Raw genomic sequence first — 27,083 nt, 5'->3', positions numbered from 1 at the left:
AGGAGCATTTATGATGAATAGCTACTGAATGTTGTCAAATAGTTTTTTCTCCATTTAGTGAGATAGCATATTATTTCTTTGTTTCCTCTGTTAATATCACAAATTACCTTGATTTGCTATTCAACTATTAACCAAACTTGAAATCTTGTGATAAACCCAAATTGGTCACGTGGCATTAAATTTTTGTTTTGCTGGATTTTACTTGCTAATATTTGGTAAAGATTTTTGGGTTTATGTCTATAAGGTATATTGATAGTTTTCTTGTAATCTCTCTTTCTGTTTTTGGTATTTCACCAAAGCCAGTCTCATAAAATGAGTTGGAAATTATTCCCCCTCTAATTCTAATTAATGAGTTCATGTAAAACTATTGTTTTCTTTCTTCAATGTTTAATAGAATTAAGCAGTGAAAGACATTCTTCCTGCCCAATGCTCCTCTTTTTTCACTAATATTCAATAATATGATTAAAATATGGCTTCTGTGGTTTTCTTTGTCTTTATTCTCTTTGTTGAGTTTCTTAGAACTGCAGATTTATAGTTGTATTAGTCCATTTTCACATTGCTATAAGGAAATACACAAGACTGGGTAATTTACAAAGGAAAGAGGTTTAACTGACTCACAGTGGGGCACGACTGAGAAGGCCTGAGGAAACTTACAATCATGGTGGAAGGCGAAGGGGAGGCAGGCACCTTCTGGAGAAAGAAGCACCGAACTGAAGGGGGGAAGAATCATTTATGAGACCATCAGATCTCATGCGAACTCACTGTCACAAGAACAGCATGGGGGAAACGACCCCCATGATTCAATTATCTCCATGTGATCTCTCTCTTGATACACGGGGATTATGGGGATTACAATTCATGATGAAATTTGGGTGGGGACACAAAGACTAATGGTATCAATAGTTTTCATCAAAGTTGGAGAAAGTTTCACTATTATTGCTTTAATCTGACCTTTCCTCCTCTTTTTCTGGAAGTCCAGTTGTCCTACAGGAAACTGAGACTGTATTGATTTTTCAAGATTTTTTCTTTCAGTATTTTCGTTTGCATCCTTTCATTGCTATGTCTTCAAGTTCATTGGTCTTCTATTATACAGTCTCTTATCCACTACTAAGTCCATCCATTTATTTTTTTCTCTCAGATATTATGCTTGTCAACTCTAAAAAGTACATTCGTTTTCTCAAGTCTTCCACTGCTCTAGTACCTTGTTTTCTCTTAAATCCTCAAGACTATTTATAATGTTTTAATGTATTTGTTTGTTACTTCCACCATCTCTGTAATTTCTGTTTGTTTCTATCATGTTTCTCATGATTATGAGCCATAAATTCCTGCTTCATGTTCAGTAGTTTTTATATGATATTGGACATCGTGAATATTATGGTGATAAGTGTGTGGATCTTGCTGTCTTCATGTAACGAGTATTGAAGTATATTTTGGCAGAAAATTTAATCACTCATGGATTATTTTGAACTTTATCTTTCATCTTTTTATGGGTGGCATAGAGTAGCCCTACTATAAAGTACCCTCTGAGTTTTCTTTTAAATGCCTCAGACTTTCAACAAGGTATCCCCTTTTGGCTTGATCGATATGAAGTTGTCTCCCATTCCTGTGTGATCTTTGGGAATCATTCAGGTTAGAGCTCGCCAGTAGCTTTTCATTTTTGTCCAGGCTCATGGAATTTTACCCTATTCATTACTTAGTTTTACCCCCTGCATATATTGCTTAGTGTTCAACCAAGCTATCAAGGTGCTCCGTACAGATTTCTAGAGCTATTTACTCTTTCTTGCAAGTGCAGCTGCTTCAGCCTCTCTGAACTCTAATTGCTGCTCCATCAACTAGGTGGGACTGTCATGCTTAGCTTGGGCTTCCCTTATCTCTAAGCTCTGAAATTAAGAAAGGTGATTCAAGGAAGAAAGTGCAGTGATTATATAGCTCACCTCTTTTGTTTCCCTTTTTTAAATCAATGCAGTCCTATACTTCCAGTTGTCCAATGCCTGAAAATAGCAGTTTTACATATTTTGTCAGTTTTCTAGTTGTTTGTAGTAGGAAGGCAAGTTCAGTTTCTGTGACTGTGTCATAAGCTGAAATAGCTGTCCTTTCTGAACTTTTAAATCTCTATCTTGAAATTTAAAACTGTGTCGAAATAATAATTGGTAATATTATACTTTCAAAATCCACACGGTCATCAAATATGCTGGTCTTAAGGGAAGTTAGTAATCTAGCATTTTATTTTGGGAATGCCTAGATACCTCTGACTGTCAAAATAATAATATGGCTTCAATTTTTGATAATGACATCAAAAAATAAAACCTTGTACCAAATAAATCTCCCAAATCAGAATAATAAGGTCTTCCGTATTTCCTCAAATTAGTCAGAGGTGTTTTGTTTTAGTTTTTCATGTATAGTTTCAGAGTAAAATTTATGTTCTTTAGAATATATTTGTAGTAGTTGGTGTTTTCATTTCTTTTTCTTATTTTACATACTAGAATCATACTCTTGCATCAAACTCAAAAGCAAATATACAAAAAGACAGAATAAAAATAGAACATCAGCCAAAACGAACAAACAAACAAACAAACAAACAAAAAACTCCAGGATTTAATCTAACCTCCTTTGCTCGTTTTTCTTGAATTATTTTGCCATAGAAGCAAATGAACACAGAAGAGACAACCAAGTATTCCCCAGCATATAGTGTATACAGATGAATTTCAATGCTTCTCTTTGGAAGCTTTAAATAATGTTCAGTCCTGAAAAAGGACTTTAAAGAGATCCCTTTTCATTCACAGTCACATAGAGTCAATGATTTTAACTTTGGCTATAATCTCATTTTGATCCCTTTGTCTGGTCTCTCACTCCTAAAGTTATGTCTGCTCCCATTCTAAATCAGACCACATATCACAAAGCCAGCACAGGGATTTGTGGGTGGAACAATCTCGAGTTTCCAACTAAGGACTAGCAGTCCTGTGTGCTCCCTGAGTCCCTGAAGTTCAGAGAGGGATTCGTTTTAGTCAGTGTTTGCAGTGGGAAGGGCGGTGACAGGTTGGGCATGGTACCATGCTCACCACGGTAAGTCATGGAGAAGTGTCACATGGAAATGTGAAGTGTTGTGAGGACATCAGTGTGAACTTGGTCTTTTTGAACCAATAGATGAAAGGGTGCTGTTGACAGCGTTGGCAAGTAATTTGACTTCTGGTCATGAATTATTGATCTCGTCCCATAAAAATGCAACGGGGCAGGTGACCACACATTTTTAAATTAGTTTTGGCATCATCAACTTCTGGTCATCTCTTTATTTAAGTGTTTTCATTTTTAAATTAGATTTGGCATCATCAGCTTCTGGCCATCTCTTTATGTAAGCGTTTTCTCCCACAGGTAAATAAACTGACTCCAGCTGTCTGGCGTGTCAACTCTTCCAACAAGCCTGACACTTAGCTCTGATTTAGCTGCGTACAAACCAAGCACTGTCTCCAACCAACACTTATTTTGGCTTCCCATTTCCTAGGTCCATGGTATACATGAAACTTTCTCACGTGATTTTAATATAGTTTTATCCAATAGAGCAAGAATTGAATCAGCACCTACATTGAGTCAGACAAAGTATGATGCAGTATTTGAATGCATTTATAAAAATACTACTATCTTATGTATAACAAAGGATTATCATTTTTCTGGGGATTTGAGGTTTTAGAAGTGTGTATCTTGAGTGACTGATAACATTTTGTTAGAATTATCTAAGGTCGGGGTGTACACTGTGATCATCTTCTCAAGTCTCCCAAGATTCTTGAGACTAAATTTAGTGAAGTGAACAATACATGGTAATAGGTTAAGCCATGATGTGAAACTGATTTAGAGGATGAAGATGTGACCATTTTTCAAAGTATTTATGCTTTGAACACATTTTTTCTGTTTGGTTTATGTTTTCCCCCTCATTTTCCTATTGCTAGTCACTTATTCATCTTAGTTCAAAGCTAATACTTTGGCACTTTTGGAAAAGGACATAGAGAATAAAGGAATGGTTATCAGAAGCTGGGAAAGATAGTGGGGGGTTGAGGGGCAGGTGGGTATGGTTAATGGGTACAAAAATAGGGAGAAAAGATGAATAAGACCTACTGTTTGATAGTGTAAAAGGTGACTATAACCAATAATTGTATATTTTTAAATAACTTAAAGAATGTAATTGGATTGTTTGTAACTCAAAGGATAAATGCTTGAGGGGATCAATACCCTGTTCTCCATGATGTGCTTATTTCACATTGCATGCTTGTATCAAGACATCTCATGTACCCCATAAATATATACACCTATTGTGTGCCCACAAGAATTTTTTAAAAATAATGAAAAAATATTTAAAAATACAGAGAAATTAAGAAAATCAAAATGAAAGTATATAGTATGGAACCAAAAACTAAAGGAGTGACTATAATTGAGGCCAAAGGGCTTCTCAGAGGCAAGAAAGTCTAGATCCCATTTGGTTTGATGTTTTGGGTAAGACTTTGTCACTGTTTGCTTCTTGACTCACCTAGATAGGCCTAGTTAGTATTTAAATTCCAAATTCCAAATCACAAAGTGATCTCACATTCACTTTGTGACTTTTAACGCTTACATAGTAATAGGTTTATCAACATTTTGATGTCAGTAGAAGGGACCAATAGTTATTGAGTACATCTAATGGAAATAAAATAAGGGTTTAACTTATTTAGTTGATTCTCTCAGATGTTCAGACATTCATATTTAGCCTAGGGAAAATACATTTGCTAAGTTTTTGTTATAGAAGCCACAGAAATAAACATTTATTCTCTCTCCCAAAGTTTTCTTCTCACATTCTTTCTGTTTTACTCAGTGACTCTCTGTCTCTCTCTATTTTTATTCATGTCTTGATTTTGTTGGTATATTCAGTTTGTCATTCATTCATCAAATGTGAGTGGAAGTGAAGTTCCATTAGAAGTTTAGCACAAACATGACTGGTTTATTTCAGGGTAAGCCCATCAACCAAAGGTGGAAAAAATTCCAAAAAATTCTATTTGCTGGAAAATTTGCTAAGAAGCTTGGATACTCAAAAGACTTGCTCACAATGTGGGATTTGAGGGTGGGGGCCTGGGTGGAGAAAATGCAAAATATAATAAACACAACAGACACTCACTGGCATAAAACTGATTGGAGTGCTTCAGGAAAACAAGTTAGGAGAGAACTATGAAAACAGCTTTGTACTTTGTGAAGTGGAACATTTTAGAGATGCAGATTATAAAGACTGGAACTAATAGCAAAGCTCCAAAGTGAGGTTTTTGTTTCAGGTCTGCACATGCACAATTTATTCTTCATTAAGAAAGAAATTTTAGTTTGCAAACAGGATGTATACCAGACCCCTTAACAATCTAAGTATTTCATCTACACAGAGGATTAGTATAAACACTCGCCCTTTTATAGTGAAAAAAGGTTAAGCTAAAATGAAACAAATTGCATTTAACTTATCTTTTTTAAATTAGAAGAAAAAATATAAATGAAGCATTAGGTTTTTTATTAAAAACATATTTTAGAATGTTTCTTTTTTCAGGTATATTTATTTTCTTCTTTCATTTGTTGACTTCACCGTGAACTTAAATAAGTTCTTGGCATGTTCTTGGTTTATTTGACTTTTGACTTAAAAAGGCAAGGGATCAATTTGAGTCTCTAAATTTGGAAGAAGTTCTTTGAAGTGAGGTCCTCGTAGCTTTCTGGAGGAAGCAACAATTAAATTGGCCCTTCAGAAAGGACACAATTTCAGTAACAAAAAGATGGGGTAGAGTACCCATACAGAGGGGATGGGCTCCTAGAATGCAAGGATGTGGGTGACAGCCAAGTCATGTCAGGTGGTTGAGAGTAACCTCAGGGTGCAGGACACAGGCAAAGTGGAAGGTAAAGCAGGAAAGTTAGGCTTGCACACGCCCTATCATGTCAGGATCCAGAGTTTTATTTTAATAATTGGTACCTGGTAGCCTTTAACAACTTTAAGTAGAGTTCCATGAAAAAGAGTGAATAAGAAAGAAAGAATCTCTGAAAAAAAGAGACCAAATATTTATGGAGCTATTCCTCTGTGCTATATAGTATACAGTTATGCTATATCCCCTACCATGCAGATGGGGAAACTAAAGCTCAGAGGTGTTTAAAAACTTGCTAAGATTTATGGACTGAGAATTTTGATCCACATTTATTGATTTAACAAAACCTAAGCTTCAAGAGGATTCAGGATTCAAGAGAGGCTTCAAGATGGGAGATCTGGCCTTAAGCATAAGAGACTGGGAGTGGGGATACTAGATAGTTGTGAGCCACTAGCCTGCATCCAGATGAAACTCATAAACTGTATCTAATGTTCCAGAACATAGGACAAACACCAGAATTTTTAGTTTTATTATTACTTTTTTCTGGTTATAAAAGTATATAGGAGGCTGGGCATGGTGGCTCATGCCTGTAATCCCTGCACTTTGGGAGGTTGAGGCAGGTGGATCACCTGAGGTCAGGAGTTCGAGACCAGCCTGGCCAACATGGTTAAACCCCATCTCTACTAAAAATACAAAAATTAGCTGGGCATGGTGGCAGAGACCTATAATCCCAGCTACTCGGGAGGCTGAGGCAGGAGAATCATTTGAACCTGGGAGGTGGAGGTTGCAGTGAGCCGAGATCGCACTACTGCACTCCAGCCTGGGTGACAGAATAAGACTCTGTCTCAAAAAAAAAAAAAAAAAAAAAAAAAAAAGGATATATAGGATTTCTGAGTTGGAATACTAGGCATGCTTAATAGTATACCTCTTCTTAACTTCCTATTAAAATTCCCATAATAATGCACACACAGTGGCAACAGCACTATAAATTAAATACAAGAGGTGAACAAGGGCAGAATTTTCTCTAATTTCATCTCTGGTGTGACAGATATGAAAAGCACATTCTTGGGTTCCACATTCTAGGTTCCAATCTCTGAGCTTGGACAAGAAAGAAGCCACCAAGCCAGGGCCTGAGGGTGGAGCGAGGTGGCTCACGCCTGTAATCCCAGCTCTTTGGGAGGCCGAGGTTGATGGATGGCCTGAGCTCAGCTGTTTGAGACCAGGCTGGGCAACCTGGTGAAACCCTGTCTTCACCAAACACACAAAAAATTAGCCAGGCGAGGTGACGCACCTCTTTTTGGCTTTTAAATTATGACTGGAAAACTCCCCTAAATGAAGTGAAACTTGATGGAGGCTAGCTTTTCTCTTTATTGCAAAAATCATCGTCTGGATTGACAATCTTTTTCCACTCAAAATTGAGCAACTAAACACCCAGCATATAGTCTATAAAAAACCACAAAGCATATAGTCTATAAAAAAAATTCTAGAACAAGGAATGAGAACATTGTCATAAAGATGTACAGAAATAATTTGTTTCACTGCTTCATTTTGGAAATCTCCTGAGGAGAAAACAACAACAACAACAACACCTGTGCCTCAACCCAGAGCTTCTGATTTAATTGGTCTGGAGTGAGACCTGGATGTTGTTTTTTGTTAGTTTGTTTGTTTGTTTTTAATACATTTGTTTTTTAGAGCATTTACAGGTTCATAGCAAAATTGAAAGGAAGGTAGAGAGACTTCCCATATATACCCTTCTCCCACATATGCACAGCCTCCCTTGTTCCCAGCATCCCCCACCAGAGTGGTACGTTTGTTGCAATTGATGAACCTACATTGACACATTATTATCACCCTGAATCCATGCTTTAGGGTTCACTGTTGGTGTTGTACATTCTATGAGTTTGGACAAATGTATAATGACATGTATCCACCATTACAGTATCACACAGAGCAGTTTCACTGCCTAATATGGTTTGGTTCTGCGTCCCCACCCAAATTTCACCTTGTAACTCCCATAATTCCCATGTGTTGTGTGAGGGACCCGGTAGGAGATGGTCGAATTATGGGGGTAGGTCTTACCGTTGCTGTTCTTGTGATGGTGAATGGGTCTCACAAGATTTGATGGCTTTAAAAACGGGAGTTGCCCTGCACACCCTCTCTTTGCCTCCTGCCATCCATGTATGATGTGACTTGTTCCTCCTTGCCGTCCACCATGATTGTGAGGTCTCTCCAGCCATGTGGAATAGTGAGTCCAATTAAACCTCTTTTTTTTTTTTTGTAAATTGCCCAGTCTCAGGTATGTTTTTATGAGAAGGTGAAAACAGACTAACACACTGCCCTAAAAATCTCCTTTGCTCTGCATATTTATTCCTCCCTATCCCCAAACCCTGGCAACTAGTAATCTTTTTACTGTCTCCATAGTTTTGCCCTTTCCAGAATGTCAAACATTTGGAATCACAAAGTATGCAGGCTTTCCATATTGGCTTCTTTCACTTAGTATCATGCATTTCAGTTTTTGCCATGCCTTTTTATGGTTTTATAGCTCATTTATTTTAGCACTTGATAATATCCCAATGTCTGGATATACCACAACGTATTTATTCATTCATCTGCTGAAGGAGATCTTCATTGTTTCCAGGTTTTAGCAATTATGAATAAGGCTGCTATAAACATCTTTGTGTGGACAGAAGTTTCCGTCTTTCTGGGTAAATACCAAGAAGTACAATTGCTGGATTATATGGTAATAGCATATTTAGTTTTGTAGGAATCTGCCAAAATGTCTTCCAAAGTGCCCGTATTAGTCTTCATTCTCACCAGCAATGAATGAGAGTTCCTGTTGCTCCACAGGTATGTTTAAAAAGTGCCACAGTTGACTTTAATGCAGCCAAGATTCAGAAACCACTGACTTAGGGCAAGAACATCTGTCAGCAAACATTTCCTCTCACTTAGTATTGGTTTCCTTATCTGGTAGAAGAGAAACCTTCAATAAGACAATAGATCATTGCTTCTCTCTGACTTTCTTGAAAATGCTGTTACTTTAGTGTTTTTATTATAAAATCCTTCAAGGAAATACATGTTCATGCCAAAATATGAGAGCCAATTGGCAAATGGAATAAGCCAGAATTACCAAGGATCTAAGATTACTTCTTTGTGCTTTTTAAATTTTAAAATATATTGTCATCTAAGATACATTGACTACAGAATGATAGAGAACAGTACCAACAAAGCCGAGATCTTGAACTGGTGCCAATGCATAGGAAAGTTTACTGGGCTCTGTTCATGGCCACAGACCTCTCACCCGATGAAGGCTTCACATTACCGACAAAAAAGGAAGAAAAAGGATGTTCCTAGACTACTTTCTCCTAAACTCCTGGCCCTTAGGTGCTTGCTTTATCTTTAAAATGAGGGGAGTGGATGATATGATTTTTAAGCTTCCTTAATTCTCTAATCTATGCATTACATTATTTTTCTTCAGTAACAGAATTTCATTAGCATTAACAATAAGTTAAAAAGCATGTTCTACCAACTTTTCATCAGCTACATTAGATGTAATAAACATTCTGGTACTGGGTCTATGATAAGATAAGTGAAGGACTTGCTTCCAGCAGCAAATTTGAGCAGGGAGGAGATTTGGTAGACTTTGTTATCAAGAAAAATAATACTTTAGTGTTACAGTTTTAAAAATGTGAATTACTGCACAACAATCCATGATGGATAAAGCATCAACATTTCTAAATAAAGACAGATTGCATTTTTAAATTAAGTGTTTTGTATTGTAAATTATATTGTAAATGTAATTTACATTGTAATTTACAAATTTACATTGTAAATTACAATGTTTGTTCTAGCTAATATTACAATACATATTCATGTAATCATTCATACAACAAACTTGTAGTGATTGCAAATATAAGGATGTTTAAAACATGACCTTTGCCCTCTCAGAACTTGTAATGTGGGGTAGTAAAGTTGTCAGGGTAAGGAAGAAACAGACTTCTGCAATTCATTTAAAGTCAAGGCAAAAATAGAAAAGTATAATAATATAGATACCCATAAAATGGACATTTAGAAGACATAGCAATTGTTTTTTACTGGAAATGAGTGTGTGTGTGTGTGTGTGTGTGTGTGTGTAGTAGAATTAATAGTAGCAGCAGAATTGGGCCATCTGCATGACAAATGAGATCTTATAACTGCATAGAGCTTTGTTAGGAAAGATGATTGAAAGGCAACCTGGCTGAAGAATTATATGGCAAAGACCCAGAGACATGAGCATTTAGAGGAAATCTGGCCTTTGTGTCAGAATCATCAGTGTGTTTGATAGGTATAACAGTTGCACATGTGGCTGGAAAGGTTGGCTGGAATTTAGATAAGTACCTGTCATCTGCTGGATTCCAGAGGAAGGCAGGTACTATGGGGTCAAACACTGAGCTGCAAATATTCTTTAAAGTGTGGAATCCTCACAAGTGAGAATCCACTGCATTTCTAAATGCAATAGTGTTTTGGAAGTTTGTTGCTCTGACTTAGTAAAGTTAGCCAAGAAGATTTAGTTAAACATCCAGGAAAACATGTTGCTTCCAAAGTTTAGCTTTGAACTGAGAAAAGGAATTATTCACTCTTCCATCTATATCACATGCACAGTGAATCAAAACCAATATAATTTGTTTTTAGTGACTACCCTTCATTTTGGTGGCTTGCGTACTTTAACATACTAGTCTTTGTGTATATCAGGCTTTGAATTGAGTCAAGATTGACTCTTACGATTGAGAATCATTTCCATGAGAGAAAAGTAAGCACATCAAAGTGCAATCATTTTTCAAATTGTACACTTGCTTCTGGAGATGTAGCATCTTTGGCCTTGACTTGAAAGCTGTGATGTTGAGTCCCTTAGGAGGTGGAAGGAAATGGCTTTAGATAGCAGAAATAAACAAGAACCTCAGGAATCCTGGTTTGACATGATGGAATCCAGTGGCAAGTACACTGTACATATCTAAAAATGAATAGTAACCTCATGAAAATGTAAGTAGAACTTCATAGTGTTTTCTCCGCTGATCTTACCTGATCTTAGCCATCATACTGCTTGTAGCCTTCGCTTTCTCTCTCTCCTTTCCCCTCCTCTTCCAGTCTTCCTCTTCCTCCCTCCCTTATCCTCTTCCTCTTCTTTTTCTTCCTCCTTCTCCTCCTTTCTCTTCATTTGTCTCTTCTCTTCTTGACCTCTAAGATATTGTTTACTGTGGTTCCTTTTTGGTATTGACCAAATTTCTGGCTATTGTGTTACTGGTGACTTTTCTAAATTAGGAAATTGTGTTTGGAAAAAACAGAAAGAAAAAAACTCGCCTTGCTCCCCAAATTTTTGTTTCTTTCATCAATTAGAATAACATTAGGGCCAAGTTTAATGGCCCTAATGTTAAATGGCCAAGCTTAAGAATGTATATTTTGGCGTAAATCTTCATGTACAAGCTTTTAAATAACTCTTACTCTCAAGCAAAAGTTTAAGAATTTTTAAACAAAAATATTATTAAACAAAAAACCAATATCTATACTAAGAAATGCACATTGGAAAATGAATTAGGATTGTCTGTTGTAGTATCATGTTTTCGTAGTTCCTAGAATTCCCTAAAAACTAGAACATGGTCATTTACAGAGTTTACTATTTAAAAATACATGCTATTTGCACCTAAAATAAGATATTATTTAAAAATACCATTGAGGAAACAAAACTTTCATTCTTCTCAATTCTTTTCACTTGGCTATATGGAAAACATTCCATTTAGCTCATTCAGAAAATGTGCAAAACTGGCTTTAGGTACAACACTAATTTTCTAAAATGGATGGGCCAGGGCTGTTTTCCATAGATTTCTTGCAATCAGTTGCATATGGCTGGAAGTAGAACTAATGGTGATTTACAGTAATTGCCTGTCATCAGTCTATGCCATGCTCACCTGCATAATCCATCAATTTTCCCAACAGTGCCCACAGCTCATAACCTACCTGAGGCTATTTGGGTCTCAGGAAACATACAGCAAGTGCCAATGTTCCAAGAATGAAGCTCTGGTTCCCAGATTCTGCTGCCCCAACTTCTAAAGGAGCAAGGAGAAAAGAGTAACAGGATGTTGATCACATCTAATTAGAAGGCAAGAAGTATTCCCTTGAGCATGTTTATGATGCAGGCACAATAGGACAGGAGTAGTCTATTGAAGCAGGGTTCCTCAATCTCAGGACTACTGACATTCTGGAGAGGATCACTCTTTGTGTTGGGGGGCTGTTCTGTGAATTTCAGCTTCCTTGGATTCTTTCCATTAGATGTCAATAGCATCCCTCCCACTGTTGTGGCAATTCACAACATCTCCAAACATCATAAATATCCCATGGAGAGAAATTTTTCCTGATTTAGAACCACTGTACTAAGGGAAAATTAAAACTAGAAATTTGTAATTGGTCAGCATTATATACTGAATGCATGAAGTATAAGTAGTCTACGTAGTAAAAAAATAGTAGGACAAGTATTCATAAAACTAACTTAAAGTGATGTGTATAAACACAAAGCATACATTGACCTTTTGGAAAACTTTTCATGGGTGAAAGGGAGTGGTAAAAATAAACCTCTACAGTTATGACACTTCTGAAGCAACTGTGTTTGGAAGAAAAAATGAAATGTGAGAATGGTAGAAACTTTTTTCTACACTGGTTCTTACTTTGACCAACTCATTGGTTTTCATTGTACCCTTCGGCTTATGTAAAATAATTATAACTTTTCTTTTCCATGCTAACCCTTCAACTATTTGAAAGGACATGCTGTTTTGTTCTGAAGTCCATTTTCCAAACTTTATTTTGTTATACAATATAGGACATAGTTTTAGGTCTTCCACTTTTCTAACCTTTCTCTAAACGGAGCTTCAATCTGTTTATATTATTATTAAGATTCCCAAGGTTGAGAATCCTAATTCCCATGAGAAACTGGATCAGTTAGAAATGCTTTTGTCTACAAAATTCAGAATATCCTGCAGTGATTTAATCCTTTAACAAAAAAAGTTCTTACATAACAGAAATTCCAGGGATGGTTAATTGTTGATATTGGTTCAACTGCTCAAAGACCTAGTCTCTAGCTGAGCAGATGTTGGTATGGAGCAAAAAAAGCAGGTAGAATGGAAGTTAGCATTGTCAGAATCTGCACACCTTATCAATGCAGACTAGGAAGAGCATCACCATCTATAACTGTATTAATGCACTTTAAGAGCCTCATTGCTTCTCTGGCTATTGTATTACATGATTGATACTACATTTACCTGTATCATAGAAGCTATTCCACTGCAATGTAATTTCCTATATATGCACCTCCTTGGCTTTTGCTCGTTGAATACTGAAACCAAGTCTTATTTGTGATCACATCCCTATATTATTCTGGATCATATTACTTGTGTGCTCAAGAATTGTTTAAAGCATCGATGAATACCAAATACGTTCTAATTTTAGGAGCAAAATTTTCACTTGCAAGAAGTTACCTCCTAGAAAATTTCCATTTACAGCACATTTCTTTTCGTTTATGTTACATTGGATTTTCTTATTTAGCTTCTGGAGGTATATGAATTCTCTCAAAGTTGTACATAATATTTTGTGTGCATGCTCATTTATTAAATCAACTACAGTTTTAATAAGATTCTTAAAGAAGCATTTGTTCCTCTGCATCAGATGTTAAGTTCCTATACAACACAGATTTTTGTTGGAAAAGGATAAATGAAAGATCAAAGTTAAAGGGCTTCGAGAGAACACTTATTTTCAAGAAGATGTGACAGCCAACTGGGGCCTATTTTAGAGAGACTTTTGTTTCCTCCTATGACCCCAAAATGAAAAAAAAAATCTACAATGGCAATTCTGGATTTTACGTCTAATTCTGTCACTGAGCTTACGTAATGGGGACTAGTCAATGCAAAAATTTTGGAAATGGCTTAGGAGTCTGATTCTAATGGATTGTAAAAATAACAATAATGGGCTCTAGAAACAATCAATATTAAAATAGTTTCATTCTTTCAGTATGAGGAGGGTGCAACATACAAGCTGTCCTTTCTGTAGTTTCCTGACCCATTTCCATTTTTAGCAGTAGGTGCCTTTTAAAGTCTGTGTTGAGGGATTTATATAACTCATCCACAATCTCTGACCAGCCCCTGTAAGAGCAATGGCAGAGGAACAGGTAGGACTTAGGAGTGAGCTGTATCACTTGAATGGAGCTAGAACTTAATTGTAGCTTCATTAAATAGATCCAAACTAAGGCTATCTACATTTTCTAAATATCACTTTTCCCAAGTCTTCATTTTCCTCATTAGAAGGGTTTCAGTTGCTCATGAAATGACCCAGCAGATGATGCCTGAACAATTCATTATACTCTCGTACACATCTGGCTTAATCTGTTTCGTAAAATGAAGATGTCTTATCCAACTTTACATGTGTAACAGATAAAAACTTTCTTTCCAGTCTTACATTTGGGGCCTGCTTACATCCTGATCCACAGAATGGCCCCCTTACTTCCCGTCTACCTTATATCTGAATACCTCTGGTTCACAGAGAAACAACGCCTCTCAGAAATGTTGAAATATTTTTTTCAGGGGAAGACATTCAGACAGGGAGACAAACAAACAAACAGACAAACAAACAAAAGAATCAATTCATCCTCTCCACCCTCAACAAGGAGGCTTCCCCAGTCAGATCTGGTGTACTAAGTTAATTACAAGAGTGTGACTTCTTATCTGCAGTTTGCTTATTTTATACCTGATCGCTTCTCAGCCTTTTGGCTAAGAGCAAGTGTTGTATTTTATACTTGAATGGATATAAAAGGTAATAATTCCCTCTTCATTGATAACTATTATGACTTCGTAATTCTAAATCATGTTGTTTCTGAAATAAAATCCTCATGTTTTTGCCTGTAGGAAAGACATGTTAACAATGAAAAATTTACTTTAAAAAGTTGGTAACCAAAGTATAAAGTGGCATATTTTATAATTTTTCAATTCCTAGAAGAATCAAGGAAGTATCTTTGAGTGTTCTTGATTCACGCATTGTGAAATTTTTAACTAGTTGTGTTACAAAAGAATACTCTGGCACTTCCAAGGCTTGAGCATAAAAAACCTTATAGATTCTACTTGGTTTTCTGCAGACACCTATTCTTAGAACCCTGAACCACTTTGTAAGAAGAGTGAACACCCTGCTGAAGAGACCACACAGAAAGGCCTTGAGAATGCCTGGAGAGGGAGAGGAACTCAGCTGAGACTGATTATCCAGTTGTCCCATCCAAGACACAAGGCATGTGATTAAACCTGTCTTGGACCCTCCTGCCAAGTCCATTTGCTGTGTGGAGCAGAAGTATCATCTAGCTGAGAGCCCTGACTCACAAAATCATAATATTCAATAAAGTGTTCCTTTAAACCACTCCATTTAGAAAGTTGTATTAACATCAATATATAACCAAAACACCTTTGTTAAATTTTTGACTCATTTGATTAAAACCAATACACATTTATTGACTGCCAACAAAGAATTTTTAGCTGTATTTTGGAAAACATTTTTCCAGGTAATAAATTTCCGTATCCATTAACTTCCATTTTTCTTGCCCCTGTTTTCTCTGCCTTGTGTTTGCTTGTTTTTATCACTGTGGCTATAGATTGCTACTCTACGTCACATTTTTAACTAATCCTGTCCTGGAGTCAGGGTGTATATATGCAGCCCTTGTTAACAGCTCAAGTGAGTTGATATCAAAATTAGATTAGTCGATGGTCTTATTCCAAGATTTTGTGCCTGATCTGGTAACCCTGAGTTTGAGTTTTCTTGTTTCCACCTTGTTCTGTAACCCTGATAGTGACAGGAGGCCACCAAATGCCTAGGCTGATGGGGCAGGTCCCTGCTGAAACCCCACCTTCAAGCCAAAGACAGTTTAAAGCCTGAAAGCCAAGCTACAAGTTAAATCCTCAGATCAGATTAAGACTTGTCTTCCTGCTTGGCATGCTTTCCTCTGACTGACCACCCTAAGCCTATTTTACATATACCTACCCTATCCTAATTGTTTTTCTACATTGTCGTGCCCACCTTTGAGTGGTGTTTTCACTTCAAACTTTTTTGCATACTCACAAACCAATCAGCATGCACTCCCCATTCTGAGTCCATGAAAGCCCCAGGCTCAGCCATATTGGGGGACTTTCCTGCTTTTGGGTAGGGGAAGCACCCCCCCCGCCCCCCATGTTTTCTCTTTGCTGAGAGCTTTCCTTTCATTTAATACATTCTACACCACTCACTCTCTGGTGTCTGTGTGCCTAAATCTTCCTGGTCATGAGACAAGAACCCGCACCTAGCTGAGCTAAGGAGCAGAAAAAAGTCCTGCATCAACCCCAATAACTGGATTGTAATTTTGTTCATTCTGCTTATGGGCCTGACATGATAGCCTTTCTAATAATCCACTCTAGATTGAGATTATTCCTTGTTTTCATGTGTACATTCATTTTCTATTAATATAATAACAAATGCCAATCATTCTGCATCTTTATCAAACCCATTTATAATATCACAGTTTGTAGATATCTAAGCTCAGCAGAACTCAGCTGAGCCTCTGCTCTGGGTTTACAAGGCTGGAATCAAGGTGTCAGCAGACTGCATTCCTTTCTAGAAGCTCTAAGGATGAATTTGATTCCAACAAACTCCTTCATGTTTTAGCTAGAATTCATTTGTTTTGAAGTTGTAGAATTGAGGTTCTCATTTCCCTGCTGGCTGTCCCATTGGCCAGGTGTCATTCTCAGCTTTCTAGATGCTACCTGAATCCTTTAGCCTGTTGATCCCTTTCTTCATCTTCCTAGCCAGCAGTGGTGCATGGACTCCTTCTCATACTTGGAATTCCTCTAAATTCCCCTTCTGCCTTTCTCTTCTGCTTTTAAGAGTTCATGTGATTAAACTGGGCTCTCAAGTTAATCCAGACTAATCTTTCTATTTTAAGGTTGTTGGTTATTAACATTAATTCCATATACACAGTATTTTCACAGCAGTACCTCAATTTGTGTTTGATTGAATGACCAAGGGACGAGAACTATGGCACATCTTTAGAATTCTGTCTTCCATGTTGGTGTCATACCAGGGACACTGAAGATCTGTCTTTGAATCAAGTAGCCAGGTTCTTGCTATCACCCATCTACCATGGCTCCTCTACTTCTTGGGCCTAAACTTGGCTTGATTATTTTCTAAAATATCTTTTTTTTTTTAACAGTATTACTTGTTAAAAATATTTACATACCCACATTTTGCCCATTTTGAGGAGACATCATCAACCATTTCCTGAACCCTTTAATAATTATTATTTGACTGGGTTGCCATCAACTTATTGATTCAGTCATTTATTCAACAAGTACTTATTGAACTCTTAATATATGCCAGGTACCTTCTTAGGAGTTGGTGATACAGCAATGATACAAAATAAAGAGTATGCTCTCAAAGTATGTACATTTCTACATCTGGTTATATGATAGGGATATCAGACTTATACAAATGAGGATATGGTGAAATTTCAGGAACTTATAAGTGACATGAACAAAAATGAAGGAGGAATATGTCTATTTAATTTAGGGTGGTCAGAGATGGCCTCTCTGAGGGATAACATTTAAATAGAGACTTGAAGGAAAAAAGGAAGCCAGTGTATATCTAGAGAAGAGTGTTTTAGGCAAAGGATTCTAGACGAGGTTTAAACTTGATGCTGTAAAGAGTAACAGAGAGGCAAAGTAGCTGGAGAGTGAACCAAGGGGTGAGAAAAGGAGGGAAAATCAGACAGGTCTGTGGTATCAGATCCTGTGGGGCCTTGAAGCCTGTGGAAAGAAGATTGTTTCCTACTTTCAGTAAGTTAGTAAGGTGTTGGAGAATATTTGGCAGAGTAGTTAAATGATCTCACTTAAGGTTTTTCATGATTAGTCTAACTGCTGAAGGCAGCAGGAAGTCCCATAAAGAGGCATTTGCTGTTGTTCAGGATAGAAGATTGAAGGATTCTACTCAAGTGGTAGCAGCGTAGAGCTATGAACTGGCTTGTCTTAACATAATCTTAAAAAAGAGACATCTATTGCTTGTTCTAATATACTAATATTCTGTCTGACACTCCTGTAGCTGGTCATAGTCAGGCATTTCCTATGAGTGTTCAAAGCAACATCTTTGAACAGCCAGAGGGATGGTAAAGGAGCTTGACAGTAAAGAAACAATCTACGTAGAATCTTTACAATGTCTAGTAGGTACCAGACATATTTGGAAGATGAAGAGATTAATGCTTCTCAACATTTTTGTAGATAAAATACTCTTTTTAAAATCTAAAACTGGCTCAGCCACTATTTTTGGAAGCAGTCTACTTATAAGTGATTAAGAAATATTTTTTCATGCTTTCCAAGATTTAGATGCTTCTTATAGTAAATAACAACAATAAAAAGTCCATAATTCCAATTCAGGGCAAATCCCAATGGAGGCTTAAGTAGGGAGACAAAGCATTGTAGGTAGCTGGAAGTAGAAGGAGAAATCCATATTGCAGAAAATCTTACGAATGTATGTTGGAGAGAGGTCTTGGGCTAGGCACTGTCCCAGATGGTTAATCATTCTGACATGATGTCTCCTTATGTGACAGACATGGAAGGGAACTAGAAAAAGCAGGGCTATTCTACTATACTCCCTCACCTATGTCTACATAATGACATATAATCATTTATTTTGTGGGAAAATATGAATTTAATTGAACAGATAAAACACTCAATAATATATCAAAAAAGACCCAACAGAATGTGAGAAATAGAGATGATTTGGACTTCACAAATTTCTAAGCATCTCCTTTGTTCATTCTACTCCTAATCCAAAAGCTACCGCCATTAGCACTTTTATGCCTTTGACCTTGTCTGACCCAACTCATTACCAGCTGTGAAGGAGTTTGTAAGGAAAAATACTGAACTTATTTTTCAAAAACTCTTACCGGCAATTTCTTAGTTTTCTAAATCAAATTATCTCTCCTCTTTCCTTAAACAACAGTCTTCCGTGCTACCCTCAGCTCCTGGTGTTATCCTTACTGCTGGTCTAATTCTCCATAGTTTTCTTACCATTTTCATTGGAATTTTAGGAATGTTCTTGCTTTTACTCAGGGGGCCGACACATTAGACCTAAACACTTCCCTCCATTTCTCTAATCTTGCACAGTCAGTCCTCCAGCTACCCTGCAATCTCTCACTCAGATTCACAGTCCAAAAGGATTTAAGACTCAGTGATTACAGAAACCAACAATTGATAATAACCATCTAAGGTGTTTACAACAGTGATTGGCACTTGGTGAAAGCTATTCTGTTGGTGTAAAAGTAATCTCAGTTTTTGCCATAAAAGAAATAGCAAAATCGCAACGACTTTTGCACCAACCGAATAGCTAATAATTGATGGCTATTATATTGTGACTGTTACCTGTAATATGGAATCTTAATACCAGTATCACAAGAGCCAAAGAGCATGGAGAGAAATTTGTGGTAGAAAGTTTGTGGGGTGATTACCACAGGGCCTAACTCAATGAGATGTTGAACAAATCTTAGCTATATTTTGATAGCTAGTGTATGTGTGTGTGTGTATTATATCATCTTTTAAAAAATATAGATGTTTTAAATCATTTATTTAAAAGCATATATCCTCCTAAGGAGAAAATTTAAAGTACCACAATTCTACAATATTATTTGATATGAGAGGGAAATTCAGTGTTTGAAATGTATGCTGAAAAGAAATGATTCTGGGTTTAAAAAGAATTAATGCTCTTAGGAAGCTTAATGTTATAAATGTTATAAAATAGGCTTTTGCTAGTCAATTTCAGGTGTTTTAAAAAAATTTCTATGCTTACATTATTATCTCAACTCTAACTTTATGTCTGGACTAAGTTTAGATACAAAAAATAAAAATGAAGCGGTAGATTATGCTGCTTGCTGTTTGTAATTTAACACCAAAATTTTAATAGTATGCAATCTTCGGGGGTTGATAGTCCGGTAAAAAGAACTTGAAGCAATAGTTTTCATAGAACTTTAACTAAGATAAAGTATTAATTGTCTATGCCAAAGAAGGTGAGCGATGATAGAAATTACAAAGAGCCTAGGGCTTCCCTGAGACCCAACTTGGTGCTACCACTGTTATGAGAAAATTAAAAATAAATAAACAACAGTTTCCAACTCTAAAACATATTATATGCAGTCCATACTTTAACCTAGTTTACAATTTATATTTATTATGCCCATTGAACCCACAAAAGCAGTGTTTAATTGTACAGTTTAAAGTCACACATAGGGAAATGTTTTACAAAATAGGATATTGTTCCTCAATGAAAAATATTACAGTATAGGTCCCAAACGGCTCAGTTCAAGCCTTTTACCTGAATAACAGAGCTGTTGTGGAATGCAGGCTACAAGACACAGTCATGTTTTAAATACTTGATTAAGATTTGAAGGTTGCCAAAGCTGAGAGACATTTTAAACAAGACCCGTCTTAGTTTTCCAAGATTTTTGGTTTTTCAACTGCATTATATACCATTGCTTCTGGAAAATGGAGGGTAATAAGCAGCTTACATTTTATGTCTTATGTACAGTATGTAAATCTTCAATGATTTTCTCTACCATCAAAGCAAGTTTCAAGGTTTAAAAATCTCAGTTATACCTACTTAGGTTTATTACTTTACTCACAGACTCTGATAGAGAAACCAAATATTTATGCCATTGCTTCTATCAAATGCAACATGTTTCTTCAGTCTATTTAGTTATCCACAAAGTCTATTTACAAAGCATATGTATGATTTCCTCTGACTAATAGGTCATACAAATACGTAAGTAGTGTTTTTCAACTCCTAACCGTAGCAAGATGAACCATCAATGTTTATATTGTGCCTGAGTGCGTAATGCAAAAATATCATCCAGAGACTATATATTTTTAAATCAAAAGTCTAGCTTTACAAAGTCACACACAGTATGGCCTTCTATTGTAAATATACTCTCAGTATAGGTAGACATGTTTCTAATATATTATGAGTTGTTAAAGAAAAGGCTGAGATATAGTCACCAAGTGTTTACTAATAACAAACTATTGCAAAGTTTGAAAACAATGATCAGGCCAAATATACATGAAAGTTTGAATGGAATGCTGAGGACTTAGTGAATGCTGAAATATGACTTATCTAAAAGTCTGCTACTCCAGCCTGATGCTCCTCAAGTTTCAATGACCCCTTAAATGTCCTCAGATACACATGCAGTTTATGTCACTGACCACTGTTGGTCAAAACCATCATTGGATGTGCTCATTTTTCGAATTTGGAGTATCCAGTTGTGCCCTACCCTGACACAAAGCTTAGAGGTCTTTCCTGCAAACTGTAAAATCATGTAGAAAAATAGGATCTCAGAAATACCATATTTGACAATTGGTCACGAAAGATGTTAGCACCTCAATAAAAATTAGAATTGTTCACTGGATATGCCAAAGGAAAGTGGAAAAAAAATGAAAAGGCATGCCCTGTTTTTCATTTGTTTGTTTTTTCCTACCAATCACAGTTCTTTTCACAGTGTTAGACTTTTAGGTCACTCTGATGTGGCAGTACCTTATAGGATGAGGGGTCAGTTCTCGTTTTTTTCATTTGACTTTTGTGGTCCACATGGTCCAGTTAGTTGAAGCCACAGAATAAAGACCAGAGAGAGCAAAATTATTGCTAAAGTGCAACTATATTAGTAGAATGCAATTAACAGGGCTAACGAATGTGTATGCCAATGTCTTATTTTTTTTCAAAACCAACATCATCTAACAACATATTCTTTCAGTTTTCCCATAAAACCTGCATTGAGAATGATATCATGGCCCCAGGCAGGCATTTACCAGATTAAATGTTTTGCTGATCTGAACACCACCTATATTCCAATCTTTTGGCTAATGCATGGTTTTATATTTCAATATGTTCTCATACATTAAATAAGTGAAACACAATTATACGTTATAGAGTTTATATGCATCATAATAATATAATTTGAGAAATTATCTCTATAGATTATGCCAACAAAGCATTCTTAGGAAGATTTTTTTCAATGTCCTAGCCAGTTAAGTTGATCTATCTGTTTGATAATCTAAAACTATAGATTGTTGGAAAATGAGAAAAATAATAGGGAAAACATACAAGTTCCTTCTCTGTGTGTCTCAATGATACATTGTCTTGAATTTGGTTCTATTAAAGCTTTAGATGACCATTTCTGTACACATGGCTATTTCGTTTATTTAGTAGTTTTGAAATGTTAGCAAATATATTGTATTTGTAGAGCATCATTTCATTATAAAGAGATTATTAATATTCACCAATCATGCCAATGAGATTATACACTCTGCCATAGACTACTAGAAAAATTCGATCATTATTAAATTCAATGTTATTTTACAGTGTGAACTCTAAGTAACAGCACAAGTTCTGGACTTTGAATCTGGCTGCTGTCCTCACCTGAACCATTACAATGACCTTGTTAACAAGGGAGGAATCAATGGGGAAGTATCACAGCCAGAGATTGGCTGCGTGTCCAAGGGTGCTTTGTCTTATTGCCAGGATCAGACTGTGAAATCACAGAGGCAAGCTGATGTCATCAGAGGCAACTCTGCCTATTTCAAGTCCTATAATCACCCCAGGGGATTCAACAGTAGTAGAAAAACATCACATTCTCTTAATGGACACCCCTTATTTGTAGAAACAGTTATGACTATTAACATTCGTTATACAAACCCAATTTATTTGTGCTCATCTGTAGAATCCTAGAGACACTAAAGACTAAATGATATTAATTTTAGGAGGTGTTTCTAAACAGACAAAGACAACGTTTGGTTTTATTATCATTTGTATCCCTCAGAAGTTGTGTGTACACAACTTTCATCTAATACATCAACGTCAACTTGTCCACGTTTCTCGATGAAGTGAAAGAATCTGATTCTTGGCTGTGTCTTAATGCCTGTAGGAAGCTTCTAGGCTATTTGTGTACCCAAATTTAAAACTTGCACCTTGTTTCATTGAATAAGTGTTTTTCTTATTTGTGACTTGGACAAATTAGTGTTAATGTGATGTAAAAGACCTATTATCATAGGTACAAGTAATGAACACTATTAGTTGTGAAAGATTAAAATTTCCTTGGAAAGAAAAATGATAGTATCAGAATAAGAATACATGAGGAATATATACATATACACCTGTTTCACACAGAAAGCTTTCTGTAAAAAAATACAAAAGCAACCAGTGCTGTATATTATGTAAACTCACAAAGTGTAAAAGTGTACTTTATACACAAACACGAAGCATAAATTAAAAAGTAGGACAACAGCAAAACATTTTAAATATAGAAAAATTTGCACATATTTTTGTTAAATAAGAATAAATAATTTTATCAACAAATTCACATACCAGTTGCAAAAACAATAAATTACTTTTTTTCAGTGCTGCAACTTTTTTTTGTTTGTGATTTATCCCTTAATTCCTAGTTTAGTGGGATAAAACTGTTTCCACAGGAAGGCAAAGGAAGATAAATTTATTGAATAAATTATAACAATGCCCTTATATTTCTAAACAGCAAGGCAGGGCTTAATTTAAATTTTTCTGATCTAGAAGAAATAAATGTCATTTTCTTCTGACTCCCTTTGTACTTAATAAAACTTATTATGGAGTGCTTAGTTATGTAAGTGAGATTAGATTCTTACAAACCTGAGCATTTTCAGACAAATTCTTTAAAAAAAAAAAAGAAAGAAAGAAATAGGCCCTAGCATCCTGAATGCTAGACATTTTTAAAATTCAAGATGGGCCGGGCGCGGTGGCTCACGCCTGTAATCCCAGCACTTTGGGAGGCCGAGGCGGGCGGATCACAAGGTCAGGAGATCGAGGCCATGGTGAAACCCCGTCTCTACTAAAAATACAAAAAATTAGCCGGGCGCAGTGGCGGGCGCCTGTAGTCCCAGCTACTCGGGAGGCTGAGGCAGGAGAATGGCATGAACCCCGGAGGCGGAGCTTGCAGTGAGCCGAGATGGTGCCACTGCACTCCAGTCTGGGCAACAGAGCGAGACTCTGTCTCAAAAAAAAAAAAAAAAAATCAAGATGCAACAATGGAAACGTGAAAGACAGTACAAAGTCAAAACTGGACTGACTTAGATTGAGTTGTATAGAATCTTCCCTTTGTTCATAATTCTTGGTATCTATTGAACACTCCATTTCTCTGAATTTCAGTTTCCAGTCCATATCACCTTCTCCAGGAATTTAGACATACATTCTTCAGTCAATCTAGTGAGACTCATAAGAAAAAGGTGGAGAAAACTACTTAAAAGCATGGAATAGTGGTTTATTTGCTCTAAGCTCTCTGGGATTGTTCCCATGGCAGGTGTAAACCATCACTATTTGAGGGAAACATGAATCATTGACAAATCATATTAAAAATTTATGAGTATAGTAAGAGAAGCTGAGTAGGAGACAACTACATTTATGCCTCAATTATTTTTTAATGTTGTTGGGAATATAACCACACACAAAAAATAAATTTTGTCACATTTGAGTTACTTGATTAAAATTATTTCCAAAATGGAAAAAAGTAACATTAGCCTCTCTCCTAATTCTCTTTGCACAGACAAATGGCACTGGGATTATTATTTTTTTCTCACCTATTTGACTAGGTTTGCTTTCTGCCCTTGGCATTGGGTGATCTCCATCAAATATAGGTTATCAGCCTTCTGCGGGCCTCATTTCTCAAACTGATAATTTATTAAGAAAAAAAATTGCTACATCTAAAGCAAAGTCAGTCTGTGAAAATTCAAAGGATGATAATTGGTTTTGTAAAACAATTATTTGTTTTAAAAGCAATTTCTTAAGAAAATACTAAAAACAGTGAGACATCTATTTTCCTGACCCACTGCAATGATGTGACATAGTGATCAGTTACATAATTCTTTTATATTAAAAATATCTTATAATAAAAATAAACTCTCATGAGCTTGTATAACTCAAACAATAGTTCCCTAAGATTTTTACATGCAACTCTTTAACAATAGGCACATTTGGCATGATTACTATGAATTTTTATGAAGAAAAATTGGTTTTGCAGTGTTTCACAACAAAAGAAATCCCAATGAAATGAAACAACTTAGATTTTCTAAGCTGTGAGGTTGGTAATGGGGGTGGGGTGTACATTTTATCATCTAAAAAGGTATCTTTAGGTGTGTGCTTATAAAATAATTTCCATGTCTAACTATTCAAACTTACAACCTACCTAAACAGGCCAGGGAAACAAAAACAACAACTTTCTGAAAATCATCACATTTTCTCACTCAGACACTTACAGGTACAACCAAGTGCTTTCCAGTTGGGAAAAATCTTTAGTACAATAGGAATATACTTAGGTTTTTTAAATTAAGAAATCATTGCCTATGATGTGGAAACAGTCTTATTCATATTAACCACTTTTTGGCATTTACCACACTCACAATGATAACCACTTCTCAATGTGGCTAACTACCAAGTGATCTTTAATGTTTCTAATAAACTAAGTCAAGAAATACAAAACATTGTAGGTCTTACTGAACCCTGGAACAAAACAAATAAGCGAACACAAATGCATTTTAAAGGCTTGCTGGTAAGAGGTATACCAGTGTTGAAGGTGTTGGACATGATAGAAAACTTGCTGTGTGTTTTGTACGTATGTTATACATTGTGAGATATCAGATGAAAGCTCTGGAGAGAGAAAGTAGTTGTGAGAATACAAATTGAAAACACAGTGAAATACAATTTTTTTCCTTTTAAGTTTCCAACACACAGAAACTAGTTTTCAGACTCTTGAGTACTGATCACACACACACAGGCAAACCCTACTTCTACATCTGAAGTTATGCATTAATTTGGCTAGCTACCTGAAAAAAATACAGGCAGTCAAAGGTTGAAGTAAATGAACCCGTGTATGTATTTAAGTGACTAGATACACTGAGATCTATTTACTTTTCAAAATTTCTCAGAAGATACTTGCTGTCAAAATGATTTTTTGACTGAAATTTTATCTCCTGTAGTCAAAATATACTAAATCTTATTAAAACAGCAGCAAGTTCTTAATTTCCAGTAAAATATCCACAGCTCTTTCTGGAAACTGAAGGAAGTTGAAATAGCTGCAGACCTACTTTGGTCAAACACTTTTTTTATAGAAATATATATGGATATTTTAATAGAACCAAGGGATATAAAGTGACATATCAAGGGAAAATGTATTTACAAACAGTAAAAAGAAGCTACTGTGTATTATGGGTGAAAATGATTATGATGCCATTAAAGACATTCTATAAGAGGTAGGTGACAAGGGGGAGACAGTTCTGCCATCTTCAAATGTCCCCTGATTTTACATTCATCAGTGTTTCTTTCTTGTAAGCCCAGGGGATGTTCAATAACTCCCAAGTTTTTCTATATTGCAAGATCACCACTGTCACGTGAAGCAGTGCACATCCTCTTTTGGTCACAGAGAGCAGATTCTGCCCATTATTGGACTCCTGTTGACAATGCCACTGAAGCATGACTTTCTGTGAGTTAGGTAGACCTCCTGTTCACCACGACAGCATCAGTGCTGAATCCTCCAGTTATCTTTGTGCATAAGATCATAACCACAGGCTAACATTTCTTCAGCAAGCATTGCTTAAACGCAGAAGGCCTCTGGGAGAGAGGACATCCTTTCGCTAACTTCCGGTTTCCATCCTGGCACTGCACCGTCCTGGTGTGCCATCCTGTGTCACAGGTCCTAGAGCAGGCGAGCCATGGGCCCGTGACCCACTGCAGCTGCGAAGTGTGTGATCCCACTTTATTGCTGCCATGACTAGTGACAGAGTTTACTTTTGGAGTGGACTTCTTGGGAACAAAAAAGCTATAACGGACATCTAATGGTTTCGTGGGATCTGTTGCAAGGATCTGCACTATTAGAATTTCCTTCGTGGCAGAGTAGCCCATGCCATGCAAGAAGTCATCCCTGTGGCTCCAACCACTATAGTTCATGACTGTTCCATTGATGTCAATGATAGTCTCTGAAGTGGAGATCATGTACTTTCCATTGATAAGGTACTCACCATTTTTCTTTTTCAGGGCTAAATAGGCAGTGAATCTAGTCTGGTCTTTGGCTTTGAACTGTCGAACTTTTATGTGGGTTGCCCCTTCAGGAATCCTCACCACGTCAGTGTAACCCTTACTGGAAGTAGGAAT

At 36.4% G+C, this 27,083-nt stretch overlaps 1 protein-coding gene across 3 annotated transcripts in view; it reads right to left on the bottom strand.

Moving 5' to 3' along the window:
* Window positions 1–27,083, bottom strand: part of ADAMTS5 (ADAM metallopeptidase with thrombospondin type 1 motif 5) — a 99,368-nt gene that overhangs the window by 29,028 nt on the left and 43,257 nt on the right. For 2 of the 3 annotated variants that reach the window (XM_073009996.1, XM_073009997.1), the window contains exon 8: window positions 11,841–11,929. In XM_073009996.1, the coding sequence (XP_072866097.1) occupies window positions 11,841–11,929 (89 nt within the window). Of the gene's footprint in view, window positions 1–11,840; window positions 11,930–20,073; window positions 27,070–27,083 lie in introns of those variants that run through there. The other variant, XM_037990647.2, reaches the window with a different exon arrangement.

This window comes from Chlorocebus sabaeus, chromosome 2 (genome assembly GCF_047675955.1).
Source record: "Chlorocebus sabaeus isolate Y175 chromosome 2, mChlSab1.0.hap1, whole genome shotgun sequence".
NCBI lineage: Eukaryota > Metazoa > Chordata > Mammalia > Primates > Cercopithecidae > Chlorocebus > Chlorocebus sabaeus.
The sequence above is the reverse complement of the archived record's forward strand: the minus strand, read 5'-3'. Positions and strand labels throughout refer to the sequence as shown.